This window comes from Paramormyrops kingsleyae, chromosome 22, assembly GCF_048594095.1.
Source record: "Paramormyrops kingsleyae isolate MSU_618 chromosome 22, PKINGS_0.4, whole genome shotgun sequence".
Classification (NCBI taxonomy): domain Eukaryota; kingdom Metazoa; phylum Chordata; class Actinopteri; order Osteoglossiformes; family Mormyridae; genus Paramormyrops; species Paramormyrops kingsleyae.
The window spans coordinates 13177099-13198505 of record NC_132818.1 but is presented as its reverse complement, the minus strand read 5'-3'; the positions used below and the strand labels follow the sequence as shown (position 1 = coordinate 13198505).

Here is a 21407-nt window from a genome sequence, read left to right as displayed (position 1 = left end):
TTCATACAGGACGCATTAAGGCATTCATGCTTTGAGGGTACTCTGACTAACTTCTGTCAGTAGTACTTTAATGGCGTGACAATCCCCATTTTGTGGGGGGGGGGGGGGGGGGGGGGGGAAGCGATCCATGCCTCTGTTACGTGAGTAATTGTCCTGGGGCGGGCAGAGATGGTCCCAGCTGCGTTCTTAACAGAAAGTTCCGCCTGAGATGCTAAGTATCTAGCTGCTGACATCTCTGACATTCAGCGGCTCCATGCAGCGTGTGTATGTGTGTGTGCTTTAATAAAACATATGACAGTCTGTGCTGGATGATGTCCGCATAGCATGGCGGGGTAAATGGCCGGGTTTCTCAGACATGGCTCTTATCGCTCCGTGTCTTTCACTCTCTGTCTCACACGCACTCCGGTCGCTTCTCCGAACATTCCTCCATACATCTGAGCGCTGGACTAACAGCCTTCACTTCACTAGCCGTCCGCTGTGCTCCATCTGTCCCACATCCGTAGGCTGATTCTCACCTCTCATGCCGGGTGAGACAGCAATGTCAGTGTATAGCTCTTGACTGGGATACCGGAAAGCCCGCAAGTCCCCTTCCTCTCACGATCTCCAGTAACATTCAACATCACCTTGCAAGCCTCTGTTACCAGTACCAATAAAATTCCGGGGTCGTTTGCTGACTTTCAGCGAAACCCAACATATCTCTGATCTTGCCTCCGGGGTCCCCCTCTATCCCACTGACAGGGTTTTGCTATCCAAAAAAGTGAATGTAAACTCTGTACTTCCTTTCATTAACCAGAGCGACTGTTTCACTTACGTGTTTTTCCTTACCGAGCATCAGCCTTGGCTCGTTAGTTTGCAGTTCACTTACGAGCTCTTACACCACACATACCGCTGGCATGCAGTAAACAACAGCAGTAAAATGTAAAGCATTAATATTTAATACTGTGTGTGCAGCGTTTCGCTGGCGCGATCGCATTACACGAATTTCTAAACCTGGTCTATAAACACCAGAACAAGATGTGAGAAATAAAATGCTTAATAAAATGTGTAATTATATATGATGCTGGATTCACATAATGATTATATATACATCATTATTATAGACTTACGTATGATGAGTATAGTTTTCAAGTTGATTATATATTTCTAATAAATCGCAGACTGTGAGCAGTTATAAAAATCATGCTATTATATCGGATTTTCCCGTCGTGGCAAATAAGTTCATTTATATGCATCTGTCGAAACATGACACTGAGGATTTTACTGAACAGCGATTAAACCGGCTGTTAAAAACGTCGATTTTATTTTAAAAGATTGGGAAATGTGCATGGTCCCCGTTTTGTTCGTGGAATCTGCAGGGTGCTGGTGTCTTGGTGAGAAAAGGGGCACCCACGTGCTGTCATCACCTGAAGGCCTGAAAGGAAATAGATCTGACGGATAAGTATTAAAATCAATCGGATAATCGGCCTACGGTGTTCTTCTGATTTAGAGGAACCTCAGAAATTCCTTGTACTAATTCTTATTAGACTCATTAGCAATTCTAAAAGTATTCGCCTAAATTATTAACGACGTCTAATTTGTTTTTAGGAGTTAATCCGCATATTATTATATTGCTGATGAGCGCACCTTGCCGTGCGCTGCGCTAGTTTCGCCACAAGGGGGAGCAGCGGCACCAGTCGCTGCCCGTCCGCCGCTCCTCCCTCCCTCCCTCCCTCCCCTCATCTCCAGCAGACGCAGCAGCCCTCCGAAGCCGAGCGGCGGCACTCCGGCAGCGGCGTGTCCCGCAGCCCACAGCGCGAACATGGTCGGCGCTCCGTGCGCTCGCAGGCTGGCGCGGCGCTCTCGCTCCGCCCTGGCCGCGGCGCTCACCGTGCTGCTGCTGCTGCAGACGCTCGTTGTATGGAACTTCAGCAGCCTGGACCCGGGGGAGGACGGCGGGGACGGTGGTGACGGCGTGCCAGCGGACGGGAAAGGTGCCCTGCGCTCCGGCGGGTACCTTAAAAGCGGGCTCACGAAGCAGTACCGCCGACTCGGGAAGCGATCCGCTCGGCATGAGCAGCAGCCGGTAATACGCTCAGCCGCCACAGCACTGCGCTTGAAAAGCTGCTTATTTAATCTTCATCTTCATCTTCATTTTCATTTTTCATGCACTGACTTATGCATCATTTTTATAACAAGTCGGCGCATCTGCGCAGCGCACATCTAAAGATGAATAAAAGCGCATCTAGACTCATCGCCTCAGTCTACAGCCCGACTCGCCGGAGAGGTGGTCGTCCAAGCCCCGGGTGCATGCTTGTGTGTTTCCTTCCCTGGCTGCCGATGTGTCCCCAGGCATGTCCGAAGTATGAGGGGGACCTACCCCCCCAAATACGATACTGCTGGGGGTGTCAGCTTTTTCGGGTTTAACGTAAAGACACGTATAACCTGGTGAAATCACCATGTGGAGACGCTCCTGTCTCGTGTCAGCATGCTTCGGCGTAATTAGGTAATTTCCTAAGTTGTGCTGCGACACTGCGTTGGGTGTCAGTGTCCGGACCGGTCCGGGCGGGTGGGTGTCATTGGCCACGCAGGGCGCTATATAGGCGGACCGGCTACGTGTTGATACCTGGGGCATCAGACGCGCCGTTTACGGCGGCGGGATATTATTGTACAGCAATTAGAAAGTGGGCTATTCTCTATGATTTGTCAGGAAATACATTTATTTCCCATCTATTATTTGTATTATTCACGGAAAAACCGAGGCGAACTGATCTCGGTGATTTTGTGCTCGCTGAAGGATTTTCCTGCAATTTTTTTTATAAATATGCATAATATAAAATATGCATATATTTGGATTTGAAAGAAAGAAACGGTTATATAATTTAATGTAAATAATTTTTAATTTAAAAAGTGTGATTTTGTTATAAAAAGGAATGTTTTTACTGTTGAATTGACTCATTTGGGCTGCGGGGCACACTGGACTGGGTTCAGTAACAAACGCGCGGCATTGTGTGTTATAACGCTTTATAGTGAATTTATGTACTGGCTGATATTCAGTAGATGATTACGGGCAGTTCATAGTAAACAACCTTTAACATCACGTTGCGCGAATTCCTCTCATTTTTGCTGTTGATTAATTACCCGGACGCGGCAAATGAACCGTGATCTGTAATTGTTTAAACTTCATGACAACGTCTTGCGCGGCCCCGTCCTCCTTTATTTCTGCGCGTTTGCAGTTATATCATCACGACATCAGTTTATTGTGTTCCCGGAAACAATAAGCTCAATTAATTCCCGATGTATATTGTACCTTTCTGGCCTTTTATTTTTCTGGTTTTAGTGCCTCGTGCTTATTTTTCAAGTTGCACTTCAAAAAATGGCATGGTTTTCTGTTATGAACAGCCTAGTTGTGTGCTCTGACATCGGAACAGCCTGCCGGAGAGCTGGTGTCCCTCGGATGGCGCTGGTTGGGATGCTGAATTTACGGAGCGGATCGGATCCTGTCGTCTGGTCCCATCCGCTCGCGTCTCCTCCATGATTCACATACCCACATCAGGGCAATTTCTGACCTGAGAGGACCGGTGTGGAATGCCATCGAGCCTGCGACCCTCTCCCTGGCTACACACACACAGAAATCTGCTTCTGTGGCTCAGTGCCTGCTCGCCCCACTGTTTTTATCGCCTCCGTAAGGCTGTCGCTCTGGACGGCTGGAGGGATTAAGGCCGGGGACCCCTGGCCACGCGATTATGTCGACTCTACTCTTCCCTTTTCTGAGTAGCTGACAGAATTCACACGTGACTTTTCCCCGAGTTCTGCAGTCAGCGGACTTCAGGCGGCATGTAAACAGAGGTTTTTCAGGGTCTTTCTGAGGAGACAAGTGGGACTAATTGATTATAGAAGCCATTGATTTTCGTCCTTGCATCTCCGGCCAGGACGCCTCCGGCGCCGCGAGCCGAGCGGCCGAAAGGCGCGGGGCAGGACTTTGTGAAAAGGCAAACAAAATGTCGGCTCTGACTATAATTCGTACCTTGGAGCGAGAGGCCCAGCTGTCCCGTTGTGTACATGTGCTCTGGGCCGCTCGCACGGCACGGATGTCAACAGAGGGGCCACGCCGCTTAGAAATGGCACTTTAAGTGGATTTTGGTTATTTAAACAATGATACTAAGTAACTTTTTATTTGTGAAAGATGGGCCGTGTTTTTCCACAGCAGCTGTTTTAAAGGCAGCTCTGTGCCGGGGGCAGCAGGGAGGCACTGGGTGGGGGTGGGGGGGGGGGTTCCCAAGATTCAAGATTCTTTATTCATCACATACATAGTTATAACAAGTACATGTAGTGAAATGAACCCTGACCAATCCAAAGACTGTTTGTCCAGGGGACAGACATAGGACAGCTGAACTTGAACAGGCACGATATTGCCCCGCGCCACATCCCTCCGTCTGACCAGGAGAGCGGCGTCATAATCGAGGTCTGCTTGGGGTCGTACCCCGACACGCAGGCTGGTGATGCCTCATGCTGCGGGGTTTGGCCCAGCATCCTGCCGCAGTTCTGCCCCTCGGAGTCTTATAGCCCCTTTTCACCTGCACAGAGATCGCGAGGCTGGGAACGGGCCGTCATTTAGAGTGACGCCTTAACCTCTGATTCTCTTTCTCTCTGTTTCCTCCATATTCTCTCAGTTCCTCTATCTCCTTTTCAAGTCTATCTCTTTCACTCTGTTTCCGTCCTCTCTCTGCCTCTCTCTCTCCTTTTCACATCTCTCTCTTTTTCTCTCATTCACATCCCCCTTTTCTCTTTTTTCTCTCTCCTCACATTTTCCTCTTCCCTCTTTCCTTTTCGCATTTCCCGCTTTCTCTCTGATTCCCTCTTTTTTACATTTCCCTCTTTCTGTTTCTTTCAAATCTCCCTTTTTCTCTCTCTGTTTCTTTCTCTTTCACGTCTCCCAGTCTCTCTTTCTCTCTCCCTTTTTCTCACCCCCCCCCCTCTTTCTCTCTCCCTTTCCCCCTCTCTATTCCCCCCTTACCACCTCTCTCTTCCCCTGTCTCTCACGTTTCCCATCTCTCCCTTCTCAAATTCCTTCACCGTGGTCCAGTGTCCTTGCTGGTGGGGTCTGTTCTTGCCCACTCACACTTCAGTGCCGAAAATTGGTGTGGACAGTGCAGTCAAGGAGGTGTCCATTAAAGCACAGTAGGGGAGGGCCCCCACCCTGATAACTCCCCCCCACCCGGCATGTTCAGAGGGGCTCGTCCGTGAGCCACATTAACGCCTCATGCACGAGGTGTGTTGAATCTTTAAAGACCCAATAAATCACCATAAAAGCAATTAGAAGAGGGGGGCGGTGGACCAGGACGGTGGGGGTGAGTGTTGGGGGCGGGGCTTGCTTAGACAGAGCTGAATTCACTTTCGTTAACATCCGTATCGTATGGAATATCCTCTGTTCATATGATCTCATGCTGATGTCCACTGTAATACTGATGGCATCAAGCACTGGCTCTTGGGGCTCCGCTCAGTCCGGATTTGATTGAAGGTACCAGGTTCTCGGGTCAGTAACGGAAGGCTCGCTTCCTTAGATCGTAAACCGCCCAGGTAACCTGAAGAGGGATCGATGTGCCAGGGCTCTGATCTAGGGCCTCAGCCCAGCGGCTGAAAAGTGGACGTAAATAGCACTGGCCGTTATATAATGTGTAATCATACGGCAGGAGCCGGGCTGCGGAAACCGGCCTCGCTGCCCTTTTCTTCCCCTTGATGTATATGTGATTCTATAAATGCGTGAGTAATTGGAGGGTGTGTCGCAAATAACACGGGGAGTGAAGATGAGAGGGGAGGACGACTCCCGACGTGTGGCGGGCACCTAGAACCTTCCAAGATCCACGAGATCCAGTGTCTTTGAGGTGGGATCGGGTGGGGCTGCTCCAGAACCCTTCGGGATCTGGGGGCTGTGATTTTCTGGTGCCAATTCGGCCAGGTCATTTATTTATGGATCTGAATGCCGCAATGCTCGTTCCTAATGGCCGCCACTTGGCTTCCCGACAACACGGCGTCCGCACGGGTTGTCAGGGTCGTTATAATTGATTTTGGAGATAATTACGGCACTTCAGGATAATAGTGCCGCTCCCTGGCAGGTAGTGGCGGGTGGGGAGAACTTCAGAAGCACTCCGCGTCAGCTGGTACTGTATGTGGCGGTGCATTCTGGGTAAGGCCGGGGGGCGGCAGCGCCGAAAATGGCTGCGTGTTAAGCTATGAAATCTGTGACCTCCAAGTACTGGATTGGGCCTGCTTAAAATGTCACTTGGCGCCGGAAGAGGGGTGGGGGGGTCTATTGCTCAGTGAGATATACGAGGGAGCCATTATCTTATTGAGTAATATGTTTGTTTTATGAGCAAAGGCGAGGAGGACACCTGGAACTAATAGTGAAATGGATTTTGAGGACCTTCTTTTGATCTTATCAGCTGTGTGTGTATGTCTGGGCTGATTCTCCATGTGTCAGACTTGATGGAGATTCGCTGAAATATACCGTCCCCCTTTTCGGGGGCTGCGTATGACGGAGAACGCGACTTTAATCCTCTGCAGATTGGAAATATTCATTGATGTCATCGGAAGTTATGGCGCAATTTAAATCTCTCGTCAGATAACCGAAATTTGATTTAAAATCAATCACACGGATCCGCATGCTGTTTGATCAGCCCTGCTATTTCGTTAAAAAAAAGAGAAAAAAACACAGCTTCTGGGTTTTAGAGATAATGGGATGGTTGCCACAATTCTGCTAGAAGACGGCGGATTTTGAAACGTATGTGCGTGATCTGGGCGAGGTCGTCTCGGGGGGGACGGCGCCCCCATGTGGAGAGATTCAGCTGCCCAAACTCCTGAGTGGTCTTGCAACCCGTTTTAGTGCAATTTCTGTTTAACGCGAAAAACCCCCAAGTCATGGGACACCTTGCCTGAGAATCCGGTCCCCGTTTGGTGCGTCTGGAACATACCAAAAGTGGTGGTCAGTTGAAATGTGTAAAATCTGATGTGGGACTTCGAACGACTGGGGCGGGGAGGAGGGGGAATAACCGGCGCCCCCCCACGGCGGTGACACGGCGACACGCTGTCGTCAGCGACGAGCGGAAACCCACCTGATGCAATCTCGCGAAAGACGTCTGCTGGTGTGGAGAACGTGGCCCGTTCACTGCCGCTGTGCTCGGAGTTCCCGCCGTTCCGTCAGAGCGGAGTCTCTGGAAGCCGGGCCGCGCCAGTCAGCCCTGATTGACGGAGGCTTCATTATTCTTACTGGAACACACGTTTCCGTGGTGTCTTTCAGAAACAGCACTGGTTCATTCTTCTCTGTCCCACACATATTTATTGAGTCACTTCGGAGGTTACACTGTTATCCTGTGTACTAACTGCCTCCAGCCTGTAGGGGGTGCTAATGTGAAAGCCCCTCCTGCACAGCAATCCCTGGCTCGTCCCAGAAGATGAAAGCCAATGTTCCCAGTAATCAAATATTTGGGAAAAAAGATCCTGTAATACTGTCTAATCGATACAGTATCACCAATACCGATTGAGCGCTATCATAGTATTTATAGCAAGCCCGAATTTGATAGGAATTAAAATAAACCCCAAAGAGCTGCCATTATTGTGGAAGGCGACCCTGTGCGGTCTGTTTTGATGAGACACTAGGGGGCGTACCATGCCACTTGCAGGCTTGGCTCTACTTTTCACGCTGTGACCTGTAGGGACAGTATTGAAGTCGTTCATCTTGATTTGGCTGTTATGTAACAGGTGAGCCGAACAAGTGCTTATTGATTTGTTTATCTTTTCTCTGGTTTCGGGGGGTGGGGTGGTATTATTTCTGTGCAGCTGGGGACTTTCATCCTACACCCATCAACAGTGAATTCAGGATCCTCCCCGCTCCCCCCGTAAGCTGTGATGACTGGTTCTGTAGCTGTGGTCCCTTACTGACTGACTAGAGGATCCGCATTATCCATTCAGTGTTTGGTCCTTTATTTTCAGTTTCAGTTTGGACTGACTGGAACCTTGGTTTGGCCTTGTGCATTGTGCTGTGTCCCTCATGCACCATTCTCTATGGTCAGTAAACCGCACACAGCTGGACCGTGAACACTCCCCCTTCCCCAGACTGCCCTTAATAAGAGCCATCCTGAAAACGGACCCCCGGCTCGAGTTAAAATGCGTGCGGTGCCGGCATCACTATGCGTGACTAAAAGCTGTTAGCAGCTGTTAGCCGTGTGGCTACCTCTGCGCTCCCACTGGTCCCGTCACCCGAACCGCTTCCCCTGAGTGACCCCTGTCAGATCCTAACATCAGGAAGGCCACTGGAATACGCTTGCTCTCCGCTCCTGACCTCTGAGGCGTACGAGGTCAACTGAAATTTAGCCTTTTGTAGGCCCGTGGCTAATTAAACATCGTCAAATTTTATGCTAAGAAGAGCCATTGCTAGACATGAAACATGTGGGCCTTTAGCACAAGAGTGACATCTGCTCAAAGACTATTTGACTAAGACTCACCTGGGACGCTCACCTTGTATTGGGAATCTGTACTGCATCTTCTGTCCAATTTCATGCTAGGCCCCAGCTGGTAAAGGCGGTGGGGTGGGGGTTAGGTTTAAAAAATCAGTAGTTATCATAGCTACTCCGTATTTATTCTCCATACTGGACAATCAGCCGGATGCCCGAGGATGCTTGTTATCAATGGCTTCATCGTGAGTAGACACCCCAGCCCTAGATCGTTACGGTAATTAGAGACCCGTGAACCAGCTTCTTGCCAGTCAGCTCTAAGGTGAGCGTCTTACATTAAAGCAGGGCTGTAAAGCAAAAGCTCATTCCCTTCTAGTGTTTATTCTGACTAAACTGGCAGTTGTCTAGAATCCTTCGAGTCGAGTGGATCTTGGGATCGCCGGTAGCTTTGCCTGGTGTCGCCAGTAGCTTCGAGAACCGCGACTGTTTCTAGATGCCCCTTGGATCCTGGAGGGGCAGCCATTATATCTGGAAACAGTGTTTGGATCGTGCCAGTAAAGCTGCAAGCTGGGCAAGTTGCTCCAGACCAAAGTGTTTTCTGAACAAATAAATAATGAAAACAAAGGCTTGTCGTCCTGTTAACCTTTACTGTATACTACACAGTGACAGATCTGAATAGCAGATGGAATTCCATTACGCTCTTGGCCGACTCCTACCCAACCGAAATAAAGACGGTTAGCTATGTGTCAGGACTTAAGAGGATGATACTGGCTTAAAGTTTGTAGCTCTTTTCCTGCTCCGCCATTGTTTGCTTGCTTCTTGAAAGGTGTTTCCTCCTGTTTTAAACTCATCCTTGTCCATTCTTTTGCTCCCATTCCCCGAGGTCATCAGCGGTACTGGCATCTGCCGACTCTCAGCCATCCGGCACTCGATTGAGCTCATCATTCCCCGTGTCGAGCTTAATTCAGCGCTCCATCACACACCGTTAGGCGTTAAAGAGGACCGGGGAAACCTGAACACTCTTAAGGCCCCCTCCAGGGCAACCATGTGGTCCAAGGCTTGAGTTTACCATACGGTCTGTTTCCTGCGTTGGTCATTTTGAGAAGCCGCATTTGAATGGCCGCCGGAAGAGTGAAAGATTGCGGGTCCACAGAGCCACATTTGGAACTTAAAAGCCAGTTGTCACGCCGTCACAGTCGGTACTCTCACTGTGACCCGATGGATCTGAGCGTCCTGCTGGTTCCCACCAGGTGATTGGTTCATGCCGGACGAGGCTAACGACTCCCTGAAGTCTTTGGCTTCTTTGACCCAGCCTGATAAAAGGATTCCAGTGTGGGACAGGCCGCATGTCACTGTCACACAGAAGCCGTGTTGTCAGGTCAAGAGCATCCTTCTCCTCAGGGAATCCAGATGCAGTCCTGTCCCAACCCATGCAACCTGGGGGGTGGCAGTAATTGCTTATGGCTGTATTCCACCACTGGACTTGAACTGACCATGTACAGGGAAAGGTGACCCTGACACCATGTAAGAACATGATCTTCATGGTCGAAAGAGAACATTTATGATGCCACCCATTTGTGGAATCTCCTACTGTCATGTGAATTGTCTGCACACCTGGTGTTAATCTTATTTCATGACCAAAGCCCTCCCACAGAACAGAGTCTATACATCCTTACCATAACTGTAATGAGTTTTTTGGATCTATGGAAGACATAAGGCCAATATAAGGTGTGGCTTCTGGTTCACAGGGTTGGTTATGGCCAGATGTTCAGAAACAAGATGCTGAAATGGTCTGTTTGAGAAACATAAGTCACTCCTGTCTTCTGCGAAAAGATGGTCCTTCCTGTTTATGCCACCTAGAGCACTGCAGTAAGGAGGACTCTGAGTTTCACTGGGTTGATATGTACTTGTCGCTTTAAGGTAGGACTGAGAAGTTGGCTGGCTAGATAGAGCAGCTGAGGAACATTCCCTGGTTGACGTTCCGGAAGGGTTCTCTTTACCATTTACTTAGAAAGTATGCAAATCCAGAGCAGTGATGAAGATCCTTTAGAGCAAGTAACCAGACTGCAGATTGCAGATGAATCAAGGTTCTTCCTTCCCATTATACCTTGAGAGGTTCCTGACGTCTCAACAGGAGGGAACCAATTAGGCGCTCCTGTCCGATCCTTGTTCTTCCCTCAATGCCTGTCGTCCCTTTCCTGTAGCAGCAGGAAAACCCCAGAACATAGCAAGACTGTCCATATTTCCAGCGGGATCAGGGAGAGCTCACAACCTACTGGGTCACTGTGGGGGGAATTGTGCGTAATTGCATCGTGTGATTAAGGGATATGATCCTGTGCTCTCTCTTTCGAGGTCTCCTCACTGGCAGCTTGTTCTAGGAATCATACGCCTGGAAAATGACAGGAATGGATTTAAACGTGCTATACGGGGTGAAATGTCAAGTACGTGGCTGGCTGGAACAGGATGTATGTTCTGAAAGTGGGAGATTAATGGGTGGTTTTCCACGAGGCTGAACGCAGTCGCCGTAATTAAGTTTGAAAGTCGAGCTCACTGCCGGCAATCTGTTTCATTTGGACAGGCGCCGGAGTACACCTTGGTCAAACCCGTCTTGGAACAGAGCAAGCGAATGGGAAGCCGTGGGTGTCGTTCGTGCACGCACGCACACGCTAACACACACACGTGTGCATGTAGAGCGCTCAGGCCGACAAATTACAAGGAAGGCCTCTGTGACACTGCCTGGCCCCTCTGAAAAGATCCCATTGAGGCAAAACCACACTTCTGCAGTCAGAACTGTGGTACAGAGGCCCCTCTGAGTGGGTGGTGTGTGTGTGGGGGGTGTGTCCGGGGGTGTGGTCACCGTGAGAGTGCCAGAGCCACGCCTCTACATTCCTTCTCTCTCTCACGAGGACATTTCTGTGCTCCCAGCAATCAGTAACCACACTGGCATCACCAACTGTGTGTTAGGGCCGTCTGTGTTCAGTGACACGCACCGCACGCCCTGCTATTACCTCTGGAGATGTCTGTGTTAATCAGACCCAGTGTGAAAAGTAGGGCAAGTCCGCTATGCGTGTTCTTAGCATGTGCATAAAGTGCAGGACCGTCAGGCCTTACATACATGTTGCATTTCGGCATTTAAAATGTGCCACAGCGACAGCAAAGCGGCTGCGGACCGTCACGCTTCCGTCTGCCCGTAGCTAAAGCGGCTACAAATCGCCCCCGATGTTCTCCCGCTGGAAGTCCCGCGTCACCGTTCCGGGGTCACACGTTCACGGCTGCCTCCGGTTCCTCGTTAACGAGGCGACGAAAAGCCCCCTGGAACCTTCCGCACTGAAATAGCCACTAATTAGGGTTTGTGTACGTTTGGGTCGGTGTGTCTGTGGAGCGAGACCAGCTGCTCTTACGGCAGACGACACGGGGGGGCCTTGACCAGACACCCCTGGGCCATGTGGGCATGGAGAATTGCGGGGGGGGGGGGCAACGTAGGAGGCGGACAGAAGACGTACGGACACATATATCAATGTCACGGGTAAGCTACCAACACACAGACTCAGATGCACACGCAGCTTGGGTGGGGGGGTGGGAGGGGGATACAGCTCTGAGTTTCCATGATGATCTGGGATCACTTCTGCACATGTTGGTTTTCCCCCTAATTAAGTGCTGCTTCATCTGTTCCTTCCACCTTCCTTCACGCTTGGCCTGTCTCCTCAGGTGATTTTACTCGTCGTGCTAATTAATGCCCATGACACGGAGCTTTCAATCAGTAAATGAGAGGGTTAACTAAGGCCGGGGGGTGTTGTGCGAGTAGCTGCCCCTCATCCGCTACAGTTTGGGAGTGCGGCCTGGAAATTATCGCGACTGCTTCCAGGTCAGGTGACCTCCACCGCCTTTCATTCATCATCCTTCCGTGAGAGGTTTGCGCAGTCACAAGTAGCGGTTGAATCGCAGTAACAAGGAGCTGGAATCTCGAGACAGACACTTCTGTGGTACCTTTGAGTCTGCTTTTTATTCTGAACTCAATTTGATTGTGTGGGAACTCCCATACGGAAATGAAAACGAGGACATTCTCAGATTTGACACTGATCTTGCCCTCGAAGTGGGGGGACATTTACACCCCCCGAGGATCCCGGCAGGGCCTCCAGGTCCGATTCTTCTGCGCACACACACTGCGGACGCCACTCTGTAATTCCGGGGACTCGGGGGCAATCAGACATCTGCATGACATCTGCCAACAGAGGTGAACGAAAAACAAATCAGACATGGCAGCAGCTTGGTAGTGTGGAACCTTACAGTATGAGAGACGTACTTAGAAAGGCTGAAACTGTAACGGAAAAGTGATGTAAATGTCAGGATGCGAAATCATTAGCAGGTAACACCGCCGGGGTAGATGAGAGCTCCTTTCCTCCTTCAGGACGTGAAAGTGGGGAGAAATCGAGGAACTTTCCCGGCACGAGGGAAATGGCTTCATGCCAAAGTTCATCTTTTTAACCTGCTCTTCTTAGATGGTCGGGGGAAAATGCATTTGTTTGTTTAATTTGCTCTTTGCTTGACTGGGACTTGGGAGGAAATTTGCTGTTAATCTGAAAACAGGAGTGGAGCAACCGCGAAGCCAGTGGGGGGGGGCGCTCTCCCCTCACATTCCCGCTGGGTCTCCCAGTGTCACGTCATTCCAGTGACAGTTTGGTGCCAGGGGTGACTAATGTTGGGTGGTGGGACGGCGGCTGGTTCCCACGGTGACTTTAATTGGCATATGAGGCGCTCAGCAAGGGCAGGTCCGTGGGGGTGGGGCATCGATGCCGAGGCTGAGTGGGCGGAGCTGCTAATGGAGGTCATGATGACACGTTTAGAGCTTGGTACACGTCTCTCGGGTCATGCCGTTAATAATCAGCTGCCTATGAGCTCGGAGCGCAGACGATGTTAGTCTGTGATTAGCCACGGTTTTAGCCTGCACTGGTTTGACACCCTCTTCGCGCCCTGCTTAGCTCTGTGGCTTAGTGGCCAGGTCCAGAAGGTTGTGGGTTCAAACCCTGTGCCCAACAGAGTAATGGTACCACAAGGCCTTTACCCTCAACTGCTTCAGGGCCATTGGCTGACTCCGCTGTCTGACCCCAAGCTGTCCTCTCTCTGATCGCTGATCATTCCTCAGCTTCTGCCAGATAAATAAAATGTAATGGGAAGCCGACAGGAAGTTCCCAGAACCTCAACCTTGTCGCTGCGTTTCCTTCCATGCCAGGGTTTTGCTCCATGTTCTTATGCCCCCCCCCAGCAGTGTCGGACCTGCAAACACCTGTGACAAATACCACAGGGCGTAGCCAGGGACCTCTCCCATTGGCTGCCTCCTTGCCCTTGGATGAATTACAGGCTTGATTGTGTGCCCAGCAGACTCTGCTACCTTGCTATTAGCAGCCACAGAGTAGATTAGAGCCCCGGCGACGAAGCGGTGATTCCTTTTGTAAAGGGAGGGGCTCTCTTTAATGCTAGCCTGCAGTGCGTGGTTTGGCGTGGCCCTTATCGTCATTACAAGGTCTCCAGACTGAGCCGTCCTCCTGCCAGGCCATGTTTTCTCAGCTGTGGGCGTCTCGGACAAGCTTGGCTCTTACATCACTTCCTGTTTGTCCATTTCCTGTGCTCCTGCAGTGGCTGGTAGTGTCATCGGCAGTATCTGTGGCTAATGAGTAAGTCACCGGCAGTGTATGGTAGTCCGACTCAGCAAGCAGTCTTTTGGGATGTCAAATGATGGGAGATGGCAGTAGTGAGGAAGAGGGTACTTTATACAGCTAAAGTGGGGTGATACCTGCATTATTATGGGATGTTGGCCATTATTGATGGGTATTAGTACATAATCATACTCTCTGTATGTGTAACTTTATTCTGGGTATTAGTTATAAATTAGCTGCCCGTCCCCTGTGAACTTGGAGCAATTTTAACAGTCTGAAGAAACCGTCCCCGGTTCTGATGCCTGCTGGCCTGGTTCCATGGCTGGGGGGGGGGGGTGGAGAGGGGGTGTTTTCAGTTTAACCCCCCCAAGCCCCAATTGACACGGATGCATTTGCCAGCTGGCCCACCAGCTGTCTGCCTGGCCGGGATTGGCCCCCACCGTCTCCGGGCGGGAGGAGCAAGGACATCCCAAAAAAAAAAACAAACACTGATCTTGTTTTTCCCAGATAATCGAAGGCTTTCTGCTTCAGTCATACATCAAAATGTGCCATAAATGAACAGAAATGTGTTAAGGGGCAATTTCAGAACAGCATGATTAGGTTAGACTAATACAGCCGGCGTAGACAGACTCTAAACGCAGACGTCATATTGATGTGCAACCAATTTTCTTGAAGCTTTCAAAGTGAAAGGGGGGCACTTTAAAATGGACAAAAAACACTTTTCACTGTTAGCAAGATGTTTATGTACAGTGGTAAAGGTAACCTTGCTAGAGGCCCTGGGGCCCAACCTATGATCTCTTTGATCTGACAGTGGTTTCACAGGGGAGTGACAAAGGAGGATTATGGCACCGCCCTTGGTTAAATCTAGACTTCAACCTTGCCATCACAGCGGTATGAGGAGGAGCTGTGTTGATAGCCCTGGTTGGACTCCTTGGCTAATGCTTGATGGAGATGTGAAGCCATGGAAGCAGAGGTGCTCCAAGAGAAACCATTGCAAACTGAGTTAACCTTCCTCACTTGCAACAGCTCCCAATCCAAACCGCTAATTTCACCACAGCCCCTTGACAACTCGGGCTCCCAAGGTCCATGCGGAGAACCCGGCTAAAGCATGAGTGAAATTTACATCCTCCAGCTCTTCTCCCGGGTGCCTGCCACAGCCTGCCCCTCGCCCAGCTGGCCCGTTATACACCTAATTGACTGCACTCTCATATCTGCGGTGACTTTTACGGTTTACCATGGTAAGTTAAGTGCAAACAGCCTTGCGGCATAGAGGAAATTACCCAGGAGAGTTTACTCATTGATCAGATGGGGCATCACCAAAAGAGTGTGTGAGGTCTACAGTCTGAAGGGGGTTAAGACCAGTGAGAAGTGTGGGTGCCTGAGCTTTTAGATGGTTTATACTGGCTGCCGTGCCCTGCCCTCTTTTCACCTGCTTTTAAAGGCAACAAACAGAATAAACCAAAACTGTCTAGAAAGGGGGTGGATGATGCAGGAATGGAGTACGGCACCCACTCTGCAGCAGACTGGTGGCGCATGTCCCCAGTGCACCCTGGGAAAACTGTCACTCCCTGTGAAAAGGCGATCGATTGTCTGCTCCCTGGTGGTTGGCACTCGCTGCTGGCCGTGCCTCAAGCGATTAATTACAGGCCCCCATAATTCCCCTCCCCACCTACTTACCCCCTATAATGTGCAGCTGACAGGGGACCAAAGTCTGCTGGAAAAAGATGACCAGGGGAAGAGAAAAGTGTGTTTGTGTGCGAGTGTATCTATTAAGTCTGGAGATAAATATCGTTTTTTGGAATATGCCCTTCATCTTCCAGGCTTGGATTGTGTCCCCCCCCCCCCCCCCCACCCCCAACATGGGCCCCATTCGATGTTTTGTGTGCTCTCTGTCGCCACTGGAGTGAGAAGGTCACTCGAATAGCAGTGACTCATGGGCCCCTGTTATCTTCTCTCCTATCTTACACAAACTAATCAAAATCATTTTTCCCTCCGGCGGGTGGGGCGGAGCGGGGGGTACCATTGCGATTTCCCTGCCTCGCTGCTCACCAGCATGCTCGAGGTTTCCGAGGACAAACTTGTAGGACACAGAGGTGTGAAAGAACAGAGCTCCTCTCCATCCTCCCCATCTGATGGTCTGATGTGTTCTGGGGTTGGGGGCTGTTGGACAAGGGGGGTGGAGGTGGCATGGTCAGACAGAGCACTGAGCGAGCAGTGCTAGTTCCTCTGACACACAGAGAATGGCCTGTCCATCAGAGGCGAGGTTTCTATCCCAGTGCGTGTCTTATTTACTCACTGTAGTGTGTGAGGAAACCCTTCTATCCCCAGCAAATTACTCACTTTACTCTCTTAGCCGCTTTAAATGCAGGAAATGCGGCGGAGCAGTCGCAGGATTAAACAACTGGCCCAGTGACAGCAGTTTGCTTTTTGGATCTGAACCTGCAGCCCTTTGGCTAAAAGCCCGATCCTGACCGTTGAGATCCCCCCCCCCCCAGCTTGTTGTGCTACACTAATACCCCTCTCTCGCCTCTTGGGATGACCCGGTAGTTCTTTATGCTACATTACTTCTGGTCTCTCCTGTTCCGCGTGACGATTGCCTGTCTGGTTCCTCCTGACCTCCCCCGTCCTCTATGCCAGTAGCAAACCACTTCTTCTTCTGCGTCTCTCGTGTCCCTCCTCCTCCTCTGACTCCTCTCGCCTTTGGTGCCGGCTTGGAGCTCATACAGACATGGTCTACTGGCTCGCCGGGTTCACGCCTCTGTCTGCAGATGATTTGCTGTTCAAGGACACGAGCAGAGGGCGCCTGAGACTGTGGTGCTGTTAAAGCCACGGTTGCCCTTCCCGGCGGGCCGGCATGGGCACAGCGCTCTCTCTCTCTGCTGGATGAACTGGGCTGTAGGGCCTCACATCACACTAACTTGCTCCTGCTCTGTTGTTGCCCATGCAGGTTGGGTACCGACCTCATCGGCCCAAGGAGAAGGTGCGGGTGGACAGCAACAATGAGAACTCGGTGCCCAAAGACTTTGAGAGCATTGATCACAGTAACTTGGAAGGCCGCTCCCAGCCCCAGCGACAGACCCCCGGCAAAGAGAGGTTGAGGGTCGCCCAGGAGGGTCGTTTGGTGAGCCTGAGCAAGAGCTCCAATGAAGCCCTGCAGGAAGGTGTTGTGGTTCAGCAGGGATGGAACCACTCTCACACACAAGGTGGGCCCTGGGACTCCCGGCCCCATCAGCAGCACGCATACCCCCTCAGCCGGGAAGCCTTCACCGATGTCCCCAAGGTCCGCTACGATCACTCCCCTAAGTGTGAGATCAGCGGCAAGGAGGCCATCTCAGCCCTGTCTCGTGCCAAGACCAAAGCATGCCGCCAGCAGATCGCTGAGGTGTACTGCCGACACAAAGAGCACCAGCTCATGCCTGAGCGGGTGACTCGATATTGCCCCCTAGAGGGTAAGTCCTCTTGTTGCATCTAGACCGTATGCAAGCTTGGTCACACCACAGGTCGTCTGAGTGAACCGCCAATATTAGCTTAGCGGTGTGTTTGTAAATGCTGGGGATGATGATCATTTCTACCAGTAAATGGTAAATGAAACACGAGGCCGCATGCGGAGCAGCCACATTAAATGCGGCGGCACTCATGTCAGATGCTAACAGTGCTGGTAATTACAACTGCAAAGCGAGCTCAGAGATTGTGCTTTTCCTTAAGTCGTGAGTCATGTGTAATTGGTGAGCCGCGCCACGCCATCCTTCCCGACAGTTAACAAGGGAATGGAGAGCACGTGGGTGAGCCTTCCGGGCAGGGGCGCCATAAGGGGGAGGAAAGCTTGGACGATTCCAAGGGCCCCTGAGTGACAGAGGCCCTAAAAAATTAGGAAAATAACTGGATTGGTTTGGACTGGGGGGCCTAATATGATATGCTTTCATGGGGCCCAAAATCTCTAGCAACGCCCCTGCTTCCGGGTGTGAGTGAAGGACTGTTTCTTGTAGCTTAGCTCCGGCATTGTGTTTGTACCCGAGCATAAAGATGGGTAAACTAGCATGGCACAACCCAGACTAGTTCTGCTTATAGGGCGTGATTGTGAATAGGACAGAAGACCTATTCTGCTGACACCAATCCCACAATGCCCCTATGACCCCTACGGAAGCCGTCATTCAGCCGTTCCCCACCACACTTGTCAGCTCAGACTTGATGAACTCTTATTTTCATTCATTCTCACTTTAGCGTTTTTTTTTTTTTAATTTTAGTCGGATTTCTGAGACATCTGCTCCAAGCCCACGCCAGAATCTCATTTTGAAAGCAGTGCAGTTCCTGCTGACAGAAGCCTTTCCAATAGTTTGATGTCCTGCCTTTCTTTTGAATTCTGACAAAAAGGACATTGGGAGCCTCCCCCTGTCCCCCCCCCCCCCCACCCCCCCAGCCCCTCCCGGTCCTGGTCTAGGAGGACAGAGCATCTGAAGGCTTCCTTCTGTCTAATGAACACTCAATTAGCTCAATTACTGGGTTAATTACTTCAACCAAAAACTCAAATGCTCGGCCGGAAGGAGAGCAGGCCCAGGGTTGATCCTAGGAGGTATCTCCCAGTCTGCTGAGGTTGATGCCCTGCCTCTTCAGCCTGTGATGAAAACGCATCATGCAGATCATGCTGGATAGCAGTGGGGGCTTTTAGACCGGCAGAATGGGTGCCTACAGAGTGAGGGTGGGGGTGGAGAGGGTGGGGTCAGAACACATCAACGGTGGGACCCCAGAACAAATACAGCTGGCAAAAATGCTCCCCCCAATGCTGTTCACCCCCACCCTCAGCCCACATCAGGGACACAGCAGTGGTGTGTGTGGGGGGGGGGATCTGCCATACATATGAAGCAGGGTATGCATATGGACATGGGGAGTTGGGGTTACCATGGCAGCGCTAACCCTAACCCCTGGTTGATGATTCTGCACCCCACCCCAGGCAGCCCCGGGTTCCATGACAGAGCAGAGTGGCCGAGTTTATTTATACGCTCTGTGCATTTAGAAAGCCACAAATGGGCACATGCAAGCTCTCATTGCTGCTTCCTGTGTGCTATTCCTGACTGTTGCCTGACATCTATGTCCGTCTTGGGGGGGAGGGTTTGAGCTCTGCCCCCGACCCTGTAATTCAGGGCAGCAAACCGATTTAAACATCAACACACCTTAAGGAGGACACCCCCCGCACCCAGCTCGCTCCATCCACATGCCTGTCCATGTCTGCATCCAGGCAAGGCCACCATGAATGCCCAGTGGGACGAGGACCCCGTCGAGGCTGCCCCAACCGTGCCCGTCCGCATCACCTTCGTCCTGGTGATCCATGGCCGGGCTTCCCGTCAGCTGCAGCGCCTCTTTAAGGCCATCTACCACTCCTCCCATTACTACTACATCCACGTGGACCAGGTTCTCCGTCACCGTGACGATTGCAGAACACATTTATTCTCAGTAGGAGGTGGTGGTTGAGGTTTTGTGACCACAGTACAGTTTGCCAGTGTTCCTACATTCACGGGTTTGGCATGGCCTTAATTTTCAGTCAGCTTACAGGCAGGTATCACATCTCAGATTATAGCTGGCATCTCAGGGATTTTTACAATCCTGTTCCAATATTTTTTTTTCTTTGTTTTCAGCGCTCCAACTACCTGCATAGACAGGTGGTGGCGCTGGTGAGCCAATATCCCAATGTACGGGTCACGCCCTGGCGCATGTCCACCATCTGGGGTGGAGCCAGCCTGCTCACCATGTACCTGCGCAGCATGAAGGATCTCCTGACCATGAAGGATTGGGCCTGGGACTTCTTCATCAACCTCAGCGCTGCTGATTATCCAATCAGGTGAGGGGGCATTCAGTTGAGGGCCAATCAGAGAGGTGTGAGAGATGAGGTGTGTGTCTGGAGAAAAATATGGACCAGGAAGCCAAGTAGTGGCACTAAATCACAACCCTCCCTCGCTCTGTCCCTTCTGGTACTGAGGAAAAGGTTCCTGTTTTCCAGCTGTCCACAAATTACCCGAGGCTGGAACTAGCCGAACATTGATTAACGATTCCTTAAAGAATTAACTTGGTCAGTGACGTGAACTCTTATCAATTGTGGGGGACATCTCTAGCAATTTGCCCCAAATATTGTCTTATGCATCCTCTCACTGTGATAATTGTGCTTGGAAAAATGGCCTGAATTTGGTCTGCATGGGATTATGGGTATATCACTGCGGTTGACCCACCCTGAGCATGACTGCCGGGGTAGTAAAAGGTAGGCACACATCGGGGCAGTTTGGTGTGTGCCCACAGAAGAAGAATACATTTGCGAGTTGATGGCTGAATTGTTTCCCTCGCATGGAAAAACAAATTTCCCTGTACTGGGAGAAGCGAGTCTGTTTTGTGTCGTACCCTCAGAGTGACAGCGTCGCCACGGTAACCCTAGCCAATTACCTTCCTTGCTAAACGATGAATGCATTTAAGGCCCATAAGCTGACCCATTCTACTGGTGCTGTGTTCAGCTGTTAAACCCAAACTAAATTTTACAACACTGCTGTTGACATAACAGGCACACATGGGGCTGAGTCCTGTTTGAAATTCCTTTTTTTGTTTTGTTTGAGGAACTAGTCCTGGTTTTATTCAACAGAACCGTCCACTGTTCGTCCTCTAAAGTTTGAGTCTGCACTGGCATCCAGGCAGGGTTTGGGGTTGGAACAGTGTGTTCTGACCCAGGTGTGGATTGGGGACCCAGGCTTCCCGCTGTCCTAGCCTGCCTGCCTCGCCTTGCTCTTATTTGGACTGGCACCACGTCAACACCGGATGTGTCCACGGCGACCTGGGCTGCCCTCTTCCCCGCCTGCCTGTGAGGCACGCTGTGCCAGCCTGCTGAGTCCTGTGGCGCCCCCAGATCGATGCTGCGCTTAAGCCATTTCAACCGCATTAGGGTGTGAGGATCAATGCAGCGCTGTTAAACTACAGAATAATGAGATCCAGCTGCTCTGCACCCCCGATACACCAGAGGGCGCTACAGAGACTCATCGCTCTGGGGGGCTGATTTTCACTCCTTCTTTACCCGTAACAAACACTAATAATAACAACACAGTCTGTCATTCACAGGCACAGGCCTTCTACTGTAATAATAACACAGTCTATCAATCACAAATGCAGGCCTGCCTCTCTAATAATAAGTCTGTCAATGATATATGCAGGCCTTCCACTCAAATAAAACAGTCTGTCAATCATAGATACAGGCCTTCCTCTCTAATAACAACACAATCTGTCAGTCACAGATGCAGGCCTTCCTCTCTAATAATAACACAGCCTGTCAGTGACAGATGCAGGCCTTCCTGTCTAA

The 21407-nt window shown here is 50.8% G+C and overlaps 1 protein-coding gene across 1 annotated transcript in view; it reads left to right on the top strand.

The window, feature by feature from the left end:
- Window positions 1–1742: 1742 nt before the first annotated feature.
- The window catches only part of LOC111849346 (xylosyltransferase 1-like), a 32903-nt gene continuing 13238 nt past the window's right edge, over window positions 1743–21407 (top strand). The window contains exons 1-4 of the mRNA XM_023822146.2: window positions 1743–2062; window positions 17028–17529; window positions 19314–19486; window positions 19711–19913. Of these exons, the coding sequence (XP_023677914.2) occupies window positions 1799–2062; window positions 17028–17529; window positions 19314–19486; window positions 19711–19913 (1142 nt within the window). The 5' untranslated portion in view covers window positions 1743–1798. The remainder of the gene's footprint in view (window positions 2063–17027; window positions 17530–19313; window positions 19487–19710; window positions 19914–21407) is intronic.